At 38.6% G+C, this 20,552-nt stretch overlaps 1 protein-coding gene across 4 annotated transcripts in view; it reads right to left on the bottom strand.

The window, feature by feature from the left end:
- The window catches only part of CDK6 (cyclin dependent kinase 6), a 244,070-nt gene that overhangs the window by 220,091 nt on the left and 3,427 nt on the right, over positions 1 to 20,552 (bottom strand). For all 4 annotated transcript variants that reach the window (XM_082692623.1, XM_082692625.1, XM_082692622.1 and 1 more), the window contains exon 2: positions 19,892 to 20,497. In XM_082692623.1, the coding sequence (XP_082548749.1) occupies positions 19,892 to 20,124 (233 nt within the window). In that variant the 5' untranslated portion in view covers positions 20,125 to 20,497. The remainder of the gene's footprint in view (positions 1 to 19,891; positions 20,498 to 20,552) is intronic.

Below are 20,552 nucleotides of genomic sequence, written 5' to 3'. Positions count from 1 at the left end.
ACGACCACGATTGTAGATCACCAGGTGCAACAGGCAACTGGAAGACAGTGACAATGTTCTCTCTACATACACAGCTCTTTTCCAGAATGTCAGCAAAATTAAGGCATGCCACAAAAATCAGGGGAAAATCCATCTCACATGATTTCCATATGTCTCCAGAGCATATGTTCTATGTTTTTTGCTCCTGGTGAAATGTATGGGCTATTCCTTGAGTCACACTACTACTGATCTATCCGAATGTGAAGACTGCTACATAAATAAAACTTCCTATAGGTTATAAGCAATTTTCAGGCCACTACCTTTGGCGATAGCCTGCTGCTCCCACTCAGGAAAACAAAATGAACTGCAAGAAATAATGACATTTTAGTTATTTAATGTTTTATTTGAAGAAATAGATTGGATGGGACTTCCACTTCAAAATGGCAGCTGCAAGGGCACCTGGGTGGGTCAATCTTCTAAGTGTCCAACTCTTGATTTTGGCTCAGGTCATGATCTCAGGGTTAGGGGATGAAGGCCTGCCTAGGGCCTCATGCTGGTCATTGGAGCCTGATTAAGATTCACTCTCTCCCTCTGCCCCTGCCCACTCCCTCTCTAAGAACAACAACAACAAAAATGGCAGACCCATTGCAAATACTTGCCTCCAGTCTTTCTCAATATACTGCTAAAGAAAAAGAAAAACCCATTACGTAAAGAAAGATGCCATCAAAAAATTGAGAGTTTAGTAGATTTTCTGGATGACTGAAAATAAACAGAAGCAAGCTGATTGAGAAAGTCACCAATAAGACACTGGTCCTTAGATTGGTGAATATGTAATTCAGGAACCATATTAAGAAAATACCTTTTAATTACAGGCTTTTTTTTTTTTTTTCATTTCAAAATCATTTTTGTGCATTTTAACATATACATATTATATATTGTATATAACATATATATTATTTATATATTATATATGCATTGTGTGTGTATATATATCTGTATACAGAGGTAACTTTTGTAAGTCAGTGAGTATCAGGGGCTCGAATATTTCTACTGAAGGGAAGGCCAGTGCCCTAGAACAAGCTATAAGGGCACTGTGGAGGAAGCAGGAGCAGGACTGAGCCAGCAGATGTGATGGACAAAGAGAGAGAGAGAGAGGCAGCCCAAGCAGGGGAGTCAATTGAAGGAAGGTCTGTTAACAGGTAACTGCACTGGTCAGCATCCCCACTGTCATCCCAATACCAAGGACACTGGGATAAAACTGTTCTTATTATGGTATTTGGAGGCTCTTCTTCATCCTGACAGCCAGTTTTCCTATTCATTCAAAAGTAAAGCCATTCACTCACCCCTACTCTAAGTGAGTGTGATTGAAGATACTCCATCCCTGCTCCAAGTGGGCCTCCTAGATTTTCTACTCAGAAATGAGATCTTGGGGCACCAGGGTGGCTCAGTCGATTAGGCATCTGCCTTCAGCTCAGGTCATGATCGCGGAGTCCTGGAATCAGACTGATCCCCACATCAGGCTCCCTGCTCAGCTGGGAGTCTGCTTCTACTCCTCCCTCTGCTCCTCCCCCTGCTTGTGCTCTCTCTCTCTCTCACGCTCTCTCAAATAAATGAATTTTAAAAAAGAAAAAGAAAAAGAAATGAGATTTAGCAGGGAGGAAAAGTCTTATTTAACAGCCATATCAGCTACCCAGTTTTTATAAAAAAGAACAAAAAAACACTAACAGATACACAAGGCAGTAAGAGAGCAAGAGAGTTCAGACTTACCTGCCACAAACATCAAAACTAGAAAAATATATAAAACAACTGTTTTCAAACACCAGATTCTAGGTAGTACAGAACAGTGATCCCTGAGAGCAGGGAAATCAATGAGGGAAGCCCTAAACTGCCCTCGCGGCTTTCTGTACGGATGCCATTTCCAGACCACAGGCACATGGAGGAGGAACCAAAGTGAGGATTATAGTATCACTGAGTTGAGTAGGAAGATATCAAGAAGCTAAGACGACAAGGAGGTTAAGGTGACTAAAATTTATAAGACAAATACTGAACAAAAAGCCATCCAGAAGAAGAGCTTCAGAAATCTACATGGCAGGGCGAGGGTTGTCTACTGAGTCCTTTCCTGTATATCAACCTGCATAAACAGCACAAGACCAGGCAAAAACTACTTCTGAGGAAAGAACGATGACTAGGAAGTTGTAAACTGAATGATTCCTAGAGCTCACAAAGGGCAAGAAATCTTCAGTTTGTTCCCATCAGCCAGAGAAGAAAAGAATACAAAAGGCTAATGCCTTGGTAGTCAGCCTACACTAGCCCTAAAGTAAAGCCTACACTAGATCCTCTCCCCTAAAAGGAACAAAAACAAAAACTACAAATAAGGGTTGAAAGATCAAACTGAACCACAAGTAACTTTACTGTCCACCAGAACAAAGTCCAAAACCCTTTAAAAGAAGAGAACAAAACCCAGCAGTCAACAATGTAACATTCATGTTTGGCATCCAATAAAAAGTATTAAACATGCAGACATAGTGGAAAATGTAGCCCATAACCAAGAGAAAATTCAAACAGAAATGGACACAGAAAAGACCGAGATTACGGAATACCAAAGGAATCAAAGCAACCTTTATAAATATTATAAATATGCTAGAAGACCTAAAGGAAAATGTGAACACAATGAGGGAGGAAAAGAAAGATGCTTAAAGAGAATCAAATGTAAAATGTACCAAGATCAACTACACAGACCAAAAGAAGTCTTAATAAATTGAAAAAGGATCAAAATCATACAGAGTTGTTCTCTGATCACAACAGAATTTTAGACAGAAAGGAATTTGAAAAATCCTGTTGTGTTTGGAAATTAAAGAACACAAATCTAAGTAACCCATGGGTCAAAGAAAAATCACCAAAATAAAGTTGAAATATTTTGAACTGAATGAAAATGGAACCAAAATATACCAAAATTTATGGGAGGAAAATAAAGCAACATAAATGGTTACATTAGAAAAGAAGAAAATACTAAATGAATGAACTAAAAGTTTCTATTTTAGGATGTAAAAGAGCAAATTAAACCCAAAGTAAATAGGAAAAGAAAATAAAAATAAAAGTAAATATAAACTGGACAAAAGACAAATGATAAAGGAAATTAATGAAACCAAAAACTGATTTATCATCAATAAAACTGCCAAAACTCTACCTGTATGGTTAAGAAAAAAAAGTGGGGGGAGGGACATACAAATTACCAATATCAAGAATGAAAAGATTCTGCAGACATTAAAGATAAAAGAGGATAAAGAATTTATACCAATAAACTAAAAAACCCATGAAACACACACATACCTTGAAAAATACAAATTACAAAAAGTAATTCTACCTTCATGACCTGATGTTCATTAAGGAAATAGAAATTGTAGTTAAAACCTTCCCATAATGAAATACTAAGCCCAGATAACTTCCCAGTAAATTCTATTAAAGGTATAAGAAGGAATTAATATTAATGCTACAGAAAATCTGTCAGAGGAGCTGTAAACACTTACCAACCCATTTTATAAGGCCAGTATTACCACAAAACCAAAATCTAAGACAAAAATTACAGAATATCCTTCATAAACACAGATGTAAAAATTCTTAGCAAAATTTCAAAAGGCAAAATTGCAAAAAAAAAAAATTTTTTAAACAAGAACAAAGTTGGAAAACTAACACTACCTAATTTCAAGACCTACTGTGAAACTACAGTAAATAAAACATTATGGCAGTGGCAAAAAGACAGATACACAAATCAATGGAACAGAATGGAGTCCAGAAATAGACCCAAATATATATGGTCAACTGATTTTTTACAAAGTTGCCAATGTAATCCAAATTGAAGAAAGCACAGACTTTTCAATAAATGGTCCTAGGGCAGCTGGGTTCTACACAAGGAGAAAAATGAACTCTTACCTCAAGCCACACACAAAGATTTAACTTGAATATATCACAGACTTAACATAAAAGCAAAAACTTAAAATTCCAGAAGTAAACATAGAAAAAAATATATGTGCTTTTGGGGTATGCAAAGATTTCTTAGATGGCATATAAAAGAAGGACAAACCATCAGAGAAAAAAATGGTAAGTCAGACTTTTGAAAAAATTAAAATCTTCTGTTTGAGAGACATCATTAAAAAAAAGAAAAAAAAAAAGGCAAGCTATACGCCTGAAAAATGAAAGATATTTATATATTCTGGCAAAGTCTTTTTCTAAAAGCCTTATTCTACCATGTAGGTAGAATTACTTTTTGTAATTTGTAAGTCTTTTCCAGAATATATAAATATCTTTCACAATACAGTAAGATAACCCAGTTTTAAATAATGGTCAAATATTTGAATAGATTATTTCCCAAAGGAAGTTAAGAGACCTACCAATAAGCAAATGGAATGATGTTCAACAACATCAGTCATTAGGTAAATGCAAATTAAAACCACAATGTAGTATCAGTTCACACCCAATACAGAATGGTTAAAATTAAAAAGACTGACAACATAAAGTGTTGAACAGAATGCAAATCAAATGAAATCTTCACACATTACTGGTGAAAATACAGACTGGTACAACCAGTTTGGAAAAGTTTGGCCATTTCTTTAAAAATTAAACACATTTGCCATACAAGCCAGAAGACCACATCTAGGTATTCATGCAAATGAAATGAATGCATATATCATATCAACATAAAGACCTGTATATGAATGTTTACAGCAGCGTTATCCATAATAGCCCCAAACTGGAAGCAACACAAATAACTATCAACATGCAGAAGGATATACAAATTGTGGCAAAGCCACATACTGGGAAAGAATGAACTACTGACACAATAAATATGAAAGAATTTCGGAATTAGTGATGAAAGCCAGATACAAAAGAACACAATGCTGTTTAATACCACGTATACAGAACCCTAGAAAGGACAAATATAATCTGTAATGACAGAAAGAAGTTTAGTGGTTGGTTGCCAGGGGTCCAGGTAGAGAGAGGAGACTGCAAAGGGGTCTGCGGGAACTTTCAGGGTAATGGAATTGTTTTAGATCTTGATTTTGATGGTGGTTATGTGGGCATATATATTTTTCAGGACTCATAAAAATATACTCTTAAAATGGATGTCTTTTACTGTATATAAACTCCATTTCAATAAACTTGATTTTTTAAAAACCGAAGGATATCCAAACATCACCAGGCATTGAAACAATCCAGCAATAGGAAAACAAAGTTAAAAACTAAACATTTACTAAAACAAAGATAATGTGGAGAAGTTTTTAAACATTTAGAACTATTCAAGGACATATTACACCCATGAAACCAGAATGAAATACTTTTAAAAAAAAGCAAGCTGAGAACAAAACAATAAAAAAAAGATACTCTGAGGTTAAAATATAATTGCCAAGAGTAAATTCAATAGACAGTTGGGAAAATAATAGAGAAGATTTCTTTAGAATACAGAGCAAAACAAAACCAAAGCAAACAGAATAGTTAGAAAATAGAGGAAAAGAAGGCAAGACACACACAGAGATCCAATCTGTAAAACTGAACTTTAAGAGACTTTCAAGGTCCCAACTGAAATATCAAGTATCTGACTAGCAGGAGAACCTCAGAAAGAAAGAACAGAATAAATACAGAAGTAATTTTTAAAAGTAAAATGAAACAAATCTGCATATAGATCTCACAGAATGCCCAGCAAGTTAAATTCATCAATTAATTTTTTTATTTTTTAAAGATTTTATTTATTTACTTGACAGACATCACAAGCAGGAAGGGGGGGGAGCAGGTCCCCCGCCGAGCAGAGAGCCTAAAGCAGGGGCGATCTCAGGACTATGGGATCATGACCTGAGACAAAGGCAGAGGTTTTAACCCACTGAGCCACCCAGGTGCCCCTCATTTTTTTATTTTTGAAGATTTATTTATTCATCTCAGAGAGCACAAGTGGAAGGGGAAGAGAGAAAGGGAGAGAGAGTCCCAAGGAGACTCCCCACTGAGTGTGGAGCCCAATGCAGGCTTTGATCCAATGATCCTGAGGCTCCGACCAGAGCCAAAACCAGGAGCTGAATGGTCAACTGACTGTGCCACCCAGGCACCCCCCAGCAAATTATTTTTTTTAAGATTTTATTTATATATTTGACAGACAGAGAGAGAGATCACAAGTAGGCAGAGAGGCAGGCACAGAGAGAGGGGGAAGCAGGCTCCCTGCTAAGCAGAGAGCCCAATTTGGGGCTTGATCCCAGGACCCTGAGACCATGACCTGAGCCGAAGTCAGAGGCTTAACCCACTGAGCCACCCAGGCACCCCACCCCCAGCAAATTTAATTTAAGAAAGCACCACAATAGAAACATATTCTGGAGAACACATCTAGTAGTTCCCAGAGAGAAAAGTTACTAAAAACTAGTTAGAAAATCATACTGGCAGATAATTTCTCATTGGCAAACTTCATCAGAGAGAGAACAATGGCTTTCAAGTTCAACGGTAAAATTTTTCATCCTAGACTTCTAAAAACAGTCAAACTATAATCAAATATGAGGAACAATAAAAATGTTTTCAAATTGGTGAGGATTCAGAAAGCTTATCTTCAATACACAATTTCTTAGGAAGTTACTTGCAAACATAAACTTGCAAAACAAGGGTGTGAACCATTAAAGAGGAAAGGCCAGGATGCAGGAATAAGTGGCTCTAACCCAGAGGGCAATGAAAAAGTCTCAGGAAGAGAACTGTTCATCAGGCCCAGTAAATAACCAGGCCAGAATAAACCAAAACTTCAGAGAAACTTCAGGAAATGGGCAATTCAACAGAAATGGGTGGTATGATAAAGTGTTTGAAAAAAAAGTTTAGGCTATGATAAAGGCGAACAGTGCATGAAAAAATAGAAAGGCAATTGTAAACTCCAGGAAAAACAAAACAGTATAAAAACACCCTGGTCTAAACAAGAAGTCTACTAAAATAGGGTACAACTTTTAAAAAGTGATGCAGAGTAAGAAATGGGAATCCAGATGTCCATGTTTAAGAAAGACTCCTCTGACCTCATGGAATTAAAACACTGGACCCGCAGTTGTGGTTGCAGAACAGAATGGAAATCTTTAACTTCAATAAAGTAGATGATAAAAGTTGTAATGTTAAAACGAATACAAAGGATAGGAGGATAAAATATCCTTCTCTTATTAAATGGAGAATCAATTGTTTACTGCCAAAAACGAACAAAAAACTGACATTTAAGGATAAATTATCTTAAGTTATTATATGAAATAAAAACAGCCCTAACAAAAGGTGAAGAAAATGAACAGGGAGTAGTATTAATGAGCTAAATCCTCATTTTTCAGAGCAGGAAGCCAATAGTTTAAATATCAAGAAATGGAAGTTTAAGTATCAAGAAATGGAGCATAGTATTTTATCAAGATTAACAGATCCAACTATCAGAAGCACCAAAAACAGAGTTAAAAGAAGCTGTATTTGAGTATGGGAAATACAGATAATTGGGGTAGGAGCCTTGCCTTTTTTTTTTTTTTTAAATCATAATCCTCCTGTACTAATCACCAAGTACGACTGTCATGATGACAGAAAAAAAAAAAAAAAAAAAGAGAAAGAGGAAGACAGAAATTCTTTAACACTCTTTCCAATAAAAGACAATATATGCCCCATTTCTTTGTATCTGTAAGGCTTTGAACTCACTTGTCACCAACAGAATGTGGCAGAAATAACACTGCCTGTTCCTAGGGACCCTGACTGGCTTTCAGTGCCATGAGCCATCCCTAAGTCCAACTACTCTGAAGCCTTGATGCCGAGAGGGAGCCCAGACCAGAATGAGCAGTAAGGTGGGACTACAGTCCCGGCTCAGGTCCTGTTCTACATCACCCAGTCTGATAGGAAACAACAGATTTGAGGGTAAAGACATCTCCAGCTGACTAAACCCCCTACCTGCTTCTTTATCCCCACTTCAAGCATTTAGACATCACGAAGCAAGAGATGTAACATTCTCACTGTGCTCTGTCAAAATTCCCCACCCACTGAATCTTTGGGCGTAAGAAAATGGCTGCTTCCAGCCCCTGAATTTTGGGCCAATTTATTACACAGCAATAAGAACCAGAACAATTAACAGAAAATTTTAATTACTTGAAACAAAAACTGCTAACAAGTCCCCTAAGTATTCTACTTTAGTAACAACTCCCAGCAATATACCAGATATTCTATTCTACTCCTCTTCCTTTTCCTTCCTTCTTTCCTTTTTTTCCTTCCTTCCCTAGCCCCACCGCCCTCCCCCCCAGCCTTCTCCTTATCCTTCTCCCTTTTCTTCTTGTCATTATCACTGTTATTCTTTATAGCTGGTCTTGACCAAGTAATGTCAGATTCCTTACACGATCACCATCAACTGATTTAAGCAGAGAAGGAAGGTGCTTGTAATGCTAATACCAAATAGGAGGGCTGGGGGATATTCAAGTTGGGACTGGCCACTTGGGCTTCACTACTTGCGAGGACAGCAATAGCCACTTATACAAAGGCTTGCCAGCTACGTCAAATTCTTCAGAAGAGCATGTAACAACCCTTTTTATAAAGCTTTGTAACTCAGAGAATCTGAAACCATGTCTTAAAACTTCCACCAAAACATCTAAATCAATTCTGCTACAAATGATATAACCATTTGAGGTATCACTTAAAATTTTCATGTAAAATTATATTTTTATATAAAATTGTAACTCAGAATTTCACATAAAACTGTAACTCATAACTAATGAAAACAGTGGAAAAATTAGTTTAAAAGGAATATTATCTTAATATTCAATCTACTTGCTAACCATTAAATTATTTAAGTAACTCCCACTTCCTAAGTCAAAATCCAATTTACTACTATAATTATTAGAGACCATCTAATGCTGAAGAGTTTTAAGTGCAATACTAATGAATGAATAGAAAAATGACGTATCTGCTAAATTTTGGTGCTAATTTACACTTTTGCTATCAATAAAATTACTGGAAAAAGAGTAATCTTTAGTCATAGCTTAACTATTCATTCAGTTGGTTCTTCAGCAGACATTTACTGAACAATGTGCCAAGCACTGTTCTAGATATTGGGAATAAAGCAGTGAACAAAACAAATTATTTCTGCCCATATGAAGCTTATGTTCTAATGGGAAGCATGTGTTCTGTTACGTCACACATCACATTCACAAATATCTGAGTGCAAAGCACAAGGACAATGTGAAGATGGCGGAAATAAAGTTCCCAAGAAAAAGTCATCAGAATATAAAATTCCATTTTATTATTATGGAATGAAAGATTTGAGCAAATAACTGCTGGAGGCCTTCCCAAATATGGCAGAACTCTACTTTCAGATCACTGGGTTTTAGATTCTGAAGTCTAAAAGACCGGATTTACCTAAGCTATCCCAGGTTCTATGACCATATTACATCTTCCCCTCACTCTCTCGCTTCTACCTCAACCCCATCTTACCTCATCTTCTGCCACACCTTGAAAGCATGAGGTCTTGTCTGATCACAAGATACAGCTCCAGACCGTTCTCTATGTGCCTAATGATGGATTCACCTCCCAATTTTATTTTACCAACTAAGGAAAAGTACCCTTTCCATAAACAATGATGCTACTCTAAACTAATTTCAAAAGTCCTGTTTTTTTTGGATTCAGAATTATTACCACTGTGTCAAGCATGCTTTTTTATTCTCCCCCAGATTTTTCTAGTTATTTATTTGAGAGAGAGAGAGAGAGTTTTGGGTTTTTTTGTTTGTTTTTTAGATTTTTCTATTTATTTATTTGAGAGCGAGAGAGCGAGCAGTGTGTGAGAATACAAGTGGGGAGGGGAAGGGCAGAGGGAGAGGGAGCAGCAGGTTCCTCATTGAGCAGGGTCCTCCTAATCCCAGGACCCTGGGATCATGACCTGAGCTGAAGGCAGACATTTAACCAACTGAGCCATCCAGGCAAGCCTCAACCATGCTCTTATATGGTTCTTCTTGAGATGAATCCCATCATTCTGAGTTAGCTGACATTTAAAGGATAGAGAGTAATGCCTCTGAAACAGAATTTTTTTTTCATTTTGCAATACTAACTGTTTTAGCTAAAAACCCAAATAGCAGCAACAACCCCAATCTCTAGTCTAATGTACTAGTAGTTGGCTAAATTAAAACTGATTAAATCCCATGGGTTTAAAATAATTTGTAATGACTAGCAGGCTTTTCATTTGTGTCTTAATGTGTAATAGGTGTGTTATTTCAAAGAAAGGATGCTTTCTTTCCTAGTTCTGTAAGTGGACTTCCATAATTTAAATACAGTTAAATACAGTTCATTCATGATTAGCACTGGGAGCCCCCTCTAGCCCAATCCTTCAATCTATCTCTTGGTTTCTCAGGGCTCAATAAGAAAACACCCCATTTTTACCCAAGGCTACTTAATAACTACATTTAAATGATTCTACGTAGTTAGAATGTAGACGACATTATTTAAAAGCTCGAAACCATTCAGATAATTTCTTGATTTCCACTAAAAAGTTTTAAAAATGGGGGTGCTTGGGTGGCTCAGTCAGTTGAGTGTTTGACTCCTGATTTCTGCTCAGACTGTGATCTCAGGGTTGCGAGATCCAGCCTCCAGCTGGGCTCCACGCTCAGTGGGGAGTCTGCTTGAGATCCTCCCTTCATCTCTGTCCCTCTTCCTATCCCTGCTCTCTCTCCCTCTCAAATAATAAATCAATCTTCAAAAGAAAAAGTTTTAGGGGTGCAGGAGTGGCTCAGTCAGTTAAGCGACTCACTCTTGGCTTTGGATCATGATCTCAGGGCTGTGAAATGGAGCCCCATGACAGATCTGCACTCAGCAGGAAGTCTTCTTGGGATTCTCTCTCTCCTCGCCCCTCACCCTCAAATAAATACATATTTTTTTTTAAAAAGCCAATGTGTGACATAAAAAGGAATAATTTTGTTTGAGATTTGAAATTTAAAGAGAGGAAAGGGGAACCTGGCTGAGTCAGACGGAAGAGTACACAACTCTTGACACTGGGGTTGTAAGTTCAAACCCCATGTTGGGTATACAGATTACTTAAAAATAAAATCTTTAGAAAAGAGTGAAAGAGGGCACCTGGGTGGCTCAATTGTTCAAGCAACTGCCTTCAGCTCAAGTCATGGTCCTGTAGTCCCAGAATCAAGTTCTGCATTGGGCTCCCTGCTCAGTGGGGAGCCTGGTTCTTTCTCTGACCCTCTCCCCTCTCATGCTCTCCCTCTCTCATTGTCTCTCTCTCAAATACATAAATAAAACCTTAAAAAAAAAAAAAAGAGTGAGAGAGAGAGAAAAAAAAAAAAAAAAACAAAGAATTCAACTTCTTGTTAATCTGAAAAGTGAAATACAGAAGAAATCATCAAACTGCCACCAGTCTGATAGCATGTTCCCAGGAGCACTTTGTCCTCAGATCCTCCTACAATAATCCATTAATAAAAAGGATACAGCACTGGGTAAACTTGATACCAATTACCAATACCCAGATTAAAGACTGTATTTTACTAAAATTACTATAAATCCAACGTACATCTTTTCAGAAATGACTAGCTCTCATCATACTTTCAACCCGTAAGATGAAAAAAATGAAAGTACATACTCCCCATCTGTCATACAGAGATCTGTGTACATGCTCGTGTCCTCCACAAAATTACAAACTTCTTGAGGGCAGGAATTCATTTTGTTAGTAACACCTTCTATCGGCATAACATCTGATCTTCACATACACTACTTCATTTGATCACAAGAACTCTCTAAGCTCAAAAGAGTAGCAACAACTCCAGATTTTATGGTGGGAAACCCATCATGAAGAGACATGAGGAATTTACTCCAGGTCACTCAGCTAATAGGTGAAGGAAGTCAAAAAGAAAAGCAAAGTATTCCAACCACTATTCACTGACTAGGAACATTTTTGAAGCTTATGATGAAAAATTTCAACCATACACAAATAAAGAGAGAAGAGTACAATGAACTTCTACAACTTCAACAACGGTCGACTTGTTTCAGCTAGACTCCATTTTCAAACAGCTTCCCAATCTAATACCACTTTTTGGGTAAATATTTCAAGATGTAGGTCGATCATATTGAATAAAATGCTGAATGACAGATAACCAATAATTACTTGTTTAATGCTATGAATCTCACATATGCTTTCAGACATATTATCCAATTCTGACTAAAAAAGTAAAATCTGAATTCCTAGACAGTACATATTCATTCATTCATTCATTGACAAATATTTATTCTGGGATACAAGATGCCAGTCACCACACTAAATGCTTGGCATACAGGGAATGCAACAAGAAAATACCATTCCTTCTTTCAGAGATCTTGCATTCAACTGTTCTGGATATGCACGTGCGCGCACGCACACACACACGCACACACACACACACACACACACCACACCCACATGTGTCTTGAGGAACTGGAATTAGTTTGGCTGGAAGACTACTTAACTAAACCTACCAGTTTGTCAAGGTGGAATCCAAATTCTCTGTACACAAATTATGAAATGGAGTAGAAGACTGTTTTAACAGAATTCCGAGTCTTGATATTCTTTTAGAAACTATCAGGAAGGTCTTGCTTAATTTTGCTCCTCCTCAGTTTTTCCAGTAAAGAAAGCCAACAATATTAAGATTAGTAGGGGAAAAAAACAAAATAATTCAAGCAATTGATTAAAATGTATTCAGAATATCTTCCACTCTTATATTTAAAGATGTTCCAAACATTTTCATCTTTTACTAAATGTGTGTACATTTCCTAATGTTCATGTCTTTACTACAGTATAGAAATCAAGTCCAAGACTGTACAGTTAATGATGGGAATTACTTAAATTTTGAAACTCACTTCAATCTAAGCTATACAGGTTGGAGTAAAACAAAAATGAAATGTTCTCTTTTTTTCAGTATTTTTTTTATTATTCCCATGAAACCAAGTAAGTATAATCCTACAAACAGATCCCTTTTCCCTTTTTATTTGACACTCCTTAGTATTAACCTTCATGTGAAATAAATAATCCATTTGGTCCCCTCCTTAATAAATGAACCTCTTTTCCATTATTTTGTTCATTTGTTCATTTATTCATTTTATTTCCACTGGATAAACGATGCAAGTGGACATGACCACAAGATACTCTCTGTCTTAAGGAGCTTACACAACTAGGGTGTGAAAAGGTAGAGGGTGATTGGGAGAAGATTAACAGTATATCTTACATAACCGACATAATAATATAAAGGGGCAGACATATACGGAGTGTCACAAAGGAGGTCCAAAGACTTCAGGGTTCAAAAGAATCAGAAATTTTATTCAAATGTAGGTATTCAGGAGCAGACCACACACAAAGAAGGTGGCATTAGGGCTTGGCTCTGAAGCATGGGTAGCATTTCAACAGGTAGAAACAGCAGTACAGGGGAGGGCACAGAGCGCACATTCTGAAATCAGCCCCAGCTGAAGTCCCAGAGGTGGATTTGCAAGGAACAAAGTCAGGATAAAAGAAGTCGTCTGCGTACCTGTAGGCTACCCGGAGCAAACGCAGAGGAAGACCTTCCAAAACCAATGCTAGCAGTGAAGACCAAAAAATGGGTATCTGTCTCATTTAAAAATGGATATAAGTATTTGAAAGTTCTTACTAAATAGTCTTGGTGTGCAGATGCATTGCAGTTAATCTCCAGGAATTTCCCCATGTTTACCTGGAGGTACCTGCTAACACTGTACGCAGCTCTAAAAGGATGAAAAGTTCTCATCTCAGGGGTTCATAATTTAATTTATTCGACCTCATTCATTCAGAAAATATACACTGGGAACTAACAGTTATAGATGCTGTTGTTACTTATAGATATAAGAGATATAATCCTGGACTCAAGTCAGAAACATACAATCCTTAAACTGAAAATAATTTTTATGTCCTAAGAGTGTGTTTTCTGATACGTAATGACCACTAACATCCTGTCCTGCTAACATTGGCTCTAAACCTACATCTGAACCTTGGCCATCGTCACTTTCTATCAACAATGCATGCAATGGTGGAATAAAAGAGTTGAAAAATAAGACAATTGTTTTACATATTTACAAAACAATTCCTACAAAGACCAAAGGGAGTTTAGACTAGGCTCTATTGAAGATCCCTTCCAATTCAGAAATCCATAACTGTGATTCTAATTCTACGGCATTAAAGTCCTTTAGGAAGGCCAGATAATAAGTACTAAGAAATTAAAAGAGCTACTTAAATGACAAAGCCAACAGTTGGTCAAGGGTAGGAAATTACTAAAATGTTTAGTAATAACCCTACTCCACATGGACCTCCAGGCCACTGATGCACACTCACATGGATTCTGCCACGTGCCTTAAGGTTCTGACTTCACCTCTCGGCAGAGAGCTGCCTGTGCAGATGGTGAAACGAAATCAAGTGTGGCAGCAAGCTGGTGATATTCAAAACAACTGCTCAGTGTCTCTTACAAAACTGATTGCTGCCTTACCTGCCCCAGCAGGCTTGGAATCCACAATTCATCACACAAACATGATGAATTCATGAAGGTGACCTTCATGTAGGCATGCTTGTTACCAATCACTTCCAGTAGCCACTTTCAATGGTGCTTCTTGGCCCTTGGACAAAGACCAACACTAAGCACACCACCCTGTCCTGTCACCAAACCTCCTGCACCCAGATTTCGTGTCTGCCATGTTCTATTACACCAAGAAGCTCACAATATCCTTCCGAGGAAGACAAGCTCATCTGAACCTTCCTACAAATAGAGCAACAGTGAGGATAGTTCTTCAGGAAGCATTAGCACTGTATTTGCTTCTGTATGAAGAGGTTGTTATGCTGCCTAATTTTCAAGTATTCTGATGTTTGTTTCATTATATGGGTAGAAGATACCAGAGCCCACATTATGTAACAGTTCATTCATCAGACAAGCATTTTGATCTTTCCTACTGTTTTGTCTAAAATTAATTCACTATTATTACTTGTGTATTTTTAATCTGTGTTATTTTTTAACTACAGCTGTTTATATGATCATAGTTATTACTTAAATTCTTTAAAGGCAGAATTTAATGGATAATCATCATACTTTTATTCTGCATACTGCAGAATTCAGGAATTTCCTGAATTGATATGTCATTTATTCCTGGCAAACCAGCACCTTTGTCTACATATAGCTCATTTTTTCCAAACTAGAAATGTACTCACTCTTTTAGTTTCTTCCATCAAACAAACAAAAAGAATTTTTTTAAAAAAAATTGGTACTCAGATCTTAGAACAAGTCACCAACTTATAAACTGCACGATGGACAAGCTTCTTGACCTCTGACCTTATTTCTTTACCTAAAACATAAAAGGGCTGAAAGATTTCCAAAGTCCTTCCAACTCTAATAATGTCCATGAGTTTACAATGACACAATTTAAGTATTAGAGGTTTCAATCTGAAAGAACATTCCTAAGGAATCACTGATAGTGAGGCATTAAAAAAACAACAGGTAATTTACTTTTAACAGGGAGTCTGTTTTCAGATATTCACTTGTTCATATCTTAAATATAGGAGAAATATACCAAGAGATATTCAAATTTATACAAATTTCCTTCTATAAGCCATTTTCCTCCTTAATAGAGAAATTCTAATAATTCCAAGGTGTTAACAGTTATGTAAAAAGGATACAAGTGCAAAGCCAACAATTCAACATTACCAAGTTCTTCAGCAGGAACAAGGAATGGGCAGAACGTAATTGTGAAAATGTTTATTTCTTAAAGAACCTTGATAAATTGGAAACTTTTCAAGGGACTCTTAAAGAATGAAGGGGCAAACATACTTCTAACATACTGAGACTTAAAAAAAAGCAAATTAAACCCCTGTTTTTCCTGCTTTCACTAAAACAAGCCCTTAACAGACATTATTATTCACCCACAAAGTAATACTTTGATTCAGGATTCCCATGAACTAACCCACCTGAGAATTCAGCTTTATGCTGCACCAAATAGTATGCCATGTTTCTTCTACCCTGTTAATAATTTGGTTTCCCTAGAGAAAATCACATTATTATTTTCCTTTTATACTGTAAGTTACTGAGCTCTTTAAAAAGAGAAAATTGGAAAACTCTCCTTGAATACTTATCACTGAGGTGCATGGATTTTTCTGACGTGTTTTCTTAAAGCCATATTAAATATGCCAACAATAATAATTTAACATATTCAGATATCCTAAGTTTATCCACTGATAAAAGCCATTAGTTTCAATTTCTGAACCAGGACTTGATCTGAATTACGCTAATAAATTTAATCCCTGGGGACAATGCTGGTGGCGCTTACCAGGATCTTTGTAATGACACAATATTATTTCACGAATCAGGGTTTGGGGATCATCTTACTCCTTCAAACAAGGGGGGAATTATTTGAGGGAAGTAGGCATGATTTACCCAAGTATCATTCCCAGCACCTAACCTCCTGGTAACCAGTAGGTCCTTCCTCAATCCCTCTTAGATACATGGAGCCCAAATGTTCATATCTATTAGTTACATGTCAATAATGTCTTGTAGACATCTATCTCTATGTCTCTTCCTAATGCTTTAAAAAGCATTTGATTCTGATTAGTGTTTTGGTTATATTAGTTACTCAATCACTAAATTCCTGGTAACCAAATTATTGTAAGTATTAGTTGCTCTACACAACTAGTGAGGCTAAATATGGCACAACAAGTGCTTGGAAATAAAGAGAAGTGAATTTCAAAAGAGGAAAAAGAACGACAAACTACGAAGTAAGTTCTAAAAGTATGGAGACTTTTTCTGACCTGTTCACTGATGAATCCCCAGATTCTAGCAGTGTCTGGTACACAACAAGCCATCATTACATATTTGGTGAATCAAGAGACTGCTGATAGAACATATTATTTTATCTACCCATATACAAATTGAGTTCAGAAGGTAAAACAGAGGAGTCTTTTGTGGAGTGCAGAAGCTCTAACACAGGTTCACACAGAATTCTGGCAAAGGCTCTAGGATTTGGGATTACTGACAATAAAATAAGAGTAAATTTACATCCTAGACATTGACTGGCTGATCAAGCCCAGGCCTGGGATACATCAAGCACAGGGAAACAAGAATTTCAAGTCATTACCCCTGTGCATAAAGGCAGTACAGCAGTAACAAGTCAGCCTTTCTGGCAAATCCATCAAAATCAAATCTCAACTTTTGAAAAATCTAGTATGTTTATCATGTTCCTTCAAGCTTACAGGCTTAACTACCTGTGGGAAGGGCCTATAATTATGACCAATTACTTAAGACTTGAAGGCACTTACAAAGACATCTGTCCTTTTAAGAAGTCTTTAAAGAACCAGCCATAGCACTGTCTACTGGTCCTGTGGGGCACCAATAAGCCAGGTATGGGGAGGGTGGTCCAACTTTGACAACTCTCCCCTGGAAAGAAAAGAAGTATTGTCTTCTGTCCTTGATTTTTGACCCTACCTCAATAAATATTAGCAACCTGCAAAATCTTGAGTTCCTCATCTAGTTAGGCAAGTCATGGGGACCAATGATTGCCCCAATGCAGAGGTGGAAGAGAAAAGGAAGGAAACAAAATGGAACAGAGATATGTAGCTCGTGAAGATGACATCATCAAGTCACTGAATTTCATGACATGACTGATGGTCTTTTCTGACCATTATATCCAAGTAGTTTCTTGGTTTCAGAGCCTGTAGGGTCTGGGTTTGAGTATGATTTGTTACACTGAAAAGGTAAGGGGAATAGATGCTTTACTGGGAACTTGGATCGAGATGAGGGCCCCACTAATTAGTACGAAAACAAATAATACTTGGACATTAAAAGCATTTTTAAATTTACACAGTGCTCTCATCTACACTATCTCAGCTCTTCCTCGCAACTCCTAAGAGGTAGGCGTCATCATCAGCACTTAATCTGTCAAAATAAGGTTTTTAAAAACCTTTAGATAATTTCATCTTGAATTTATTAAGTATTGTCTCCTGAAATTTCTCAGTACAGAATCCAAGTCATGGGTCAGTTAGAAATCTTTAAACACAAATCAATTTCAAGAGGATAAATCAAGAGAATAAGAATGGTTTAGCCCAAATCTACCAACACAATGGAAAAAACCATCCTGTTACAGGAGCAGTGCTTTGTAGGAGACAGCATTACATAGGGGTGCTTCTATAACACCTCTAGGTTGGAAGGATAGTATTTTATCTATTTACAAGTAAGGGTCCTTAACTGGACACACTGCACAGGCAACAGACAAGAGAACAAAAACTTGGATCCTAAAATTACAGGGGTAGAATTTATCTTTTGGGAAGTACCTAGGTGATTCCTCCAGGAAGATAACTAAGTTACAGGGGACAAAATGTATACTCCCTTTTCTCCTCCAATATCACAAAGACTCACAGGAACAGTTTCTCTTGGTTTATAACGAAGAAAACACACACAAAAGGTAATCTACTGCTGTTACATATGACTCCATCTTCCTTAAAACACTCATTCTCCTGGCCTCATTATCCTTCACCCCTTCTTTTTTACTGGCTCAAGCAGAAGTTTATAATGGGGGTCCTATTTTCATAGCCATTTACTACCTTATTTATGTATTTATGATTCTTTGCAGCCTTCTAGCCTTAGTCTAACTGTGTTGGTAACAAAGCACCACACAAATCACATAGGTTAAGGGGAGACAAGTCAAAACCTCCCAGGAAGATTGGTAGACACTTGGGCTCTCTGAGTCTCTGTAGGTCTTGGTATTTCAAAGGTCAGTCTCAGGTCTCTTGACTTTGATGACTAATCTTAAATTGTTTGACTTTTTACAAAAATATTTAGCTGTGCTTATTTACATAATTTCATCTACAGCACACACAGTAGGCATGTATTTGTTAAAAAGAATCCCCAGATAGATGAGAGGACAGGAAGAACACCCCAAGACTTCCTTTTTCAAACACTTTCCTAAGGGCTGAGATAGGTAAAAAATCACACCCAAATTTGTAGACCCTTCTATGCATTCCTTTTCTGCTTAAAACTAAGCGTATCTGTTCAAAAAAAGAAAAGCATGACACACCACACAATCTCAACCACACAATGGGGAAATTCCAGGATCACTAAGAAAACACCATTATCCTAGTCACACACACTTCAGTTTAATTACTGGTTACAACACAGGAGAGGCTTTAAGAAATGCTGTCTCTCCATCCACTTTCCACATCTCCTCCAGAAGACGCAAAAGCAGAACGTTTACCCTCTGACCCTCTGAAGATTCCACATCTTAGATTCACACATCACTAATTCTAAGAAGTAGTGTGAGAACCATGCTAGACTAGAGACATTTAGTAATACACACAAACAAGCAATATTTGTGGAAGAAAATGTTCAGGCGCCCTTGCTTGACACTTATTTATCACTATATAACTTCAATAAGAAAAACTAGACGTGACTGGCAATAATATTCTTAAGTTGCTATTTAAAAAAAACAAAACAAAACAAAACAAAAAAACCTTTATTTATACTCGGCTCCATGAGGAAAGTTCTCATCCTACTGATTTTCACCGCACCCTGCCACTTCTCTTATTCTCAGGCTCTCAAAAATTCCCCAAAGGCCAGGGAAAATATGCGGGGGCTGGCAGGGCACGTCTCAGGTTGGCTCGTTTCCTAAAAGGCACCCAACTTCCTGGACCCCCTTTTCAGGGACAGCAGGGAGAAAACAGAGCACTTGGCACCGCCGCGGGGAAGCCTGCGCAGGTCCCATTTCCTGACTCGTCTTTCTGCTCGCTGCGTGGGAAGGTCGCCGGCTCTGGCTTGCGGCTGGGTCGACCAAACTTACGCTCACTCTGTAAGGGCAACAGGCCGTACCTCCCCAGCCGCCCTCCGACCTCAAGGGTCCCCGGCCCTTCCCCCGCACGCTCGGCCTCCGACGGCGCGGGCGCCGCTCCCCCGCTCACCTGACCACGTTGGGGTGCTCGAAGGTCTCCAGGTGCCTCAGCACCGCCACCTCGCGGATGGTAGAGAGCGGCATGCCCTCCTCGCCCGTCTGCACCCGCACGCGCTTCAGCGCCACGAAACGGCCTCCGTTCTTCAGGTCCCGGGCCTTGAACACCTTCCCATAGGCGCCCTCCCCGATCTCCGCCACGCACTCGTACTGCTGGTCCGCGCGGCTCAGGCCGTCCTTCTCCATGCCGCCCAGACGCCGCCCGGCGCGGCACCGCTGGCACGGGCGGGGGGCGCGCTTGGCTCGCTCGCGACCGCCGCTCGCCTCTTCCCGGACTCCCCGGCCCGCTCCCTCACGCCCCGGAGCTCGGTCTCGCTTTCCCTTGCCCCCGCTGACTACCGCGTTCAGGCGCTCGGGTTCTCGCGGCCGCTGGGGCTGGATGGAGCGACCTCCCCGCGGGCGGGCGCAACGCCGGTGCCGCCGCGAAACTCCGCCTGCCGAGTCGCCAAGGAGCGAGCCGATCCCTCCTCTGCCCTCCCTGAAGCGCAGTCCTCTGCACAGACACCGAAGCGATTACATAGTCTCTGCCCGAGCGCGTCTCAGTCCACAATCCTTCCACCTAAAAAAAGAGACGGGAGGACAAGAAAAAGTGCAATCAGACATCCCAGGCGCCT

The sequence above is a fragment of the Mustela nivalis genome (assembly GCF_964662115.1).
Source record: "Mustela nivalis genome assembly, chromosome: 12".
Classification (NCBI taxonomy): domain Eukaryota; kingdom Metazoa; phylum Chordata; class Mammalia; order Carnivora; family Mustelidae; genus Mustela; species Mustela nivalis.
This window is presented reverse-complemented; position numbering and strand designations above follow the sequence as displayed.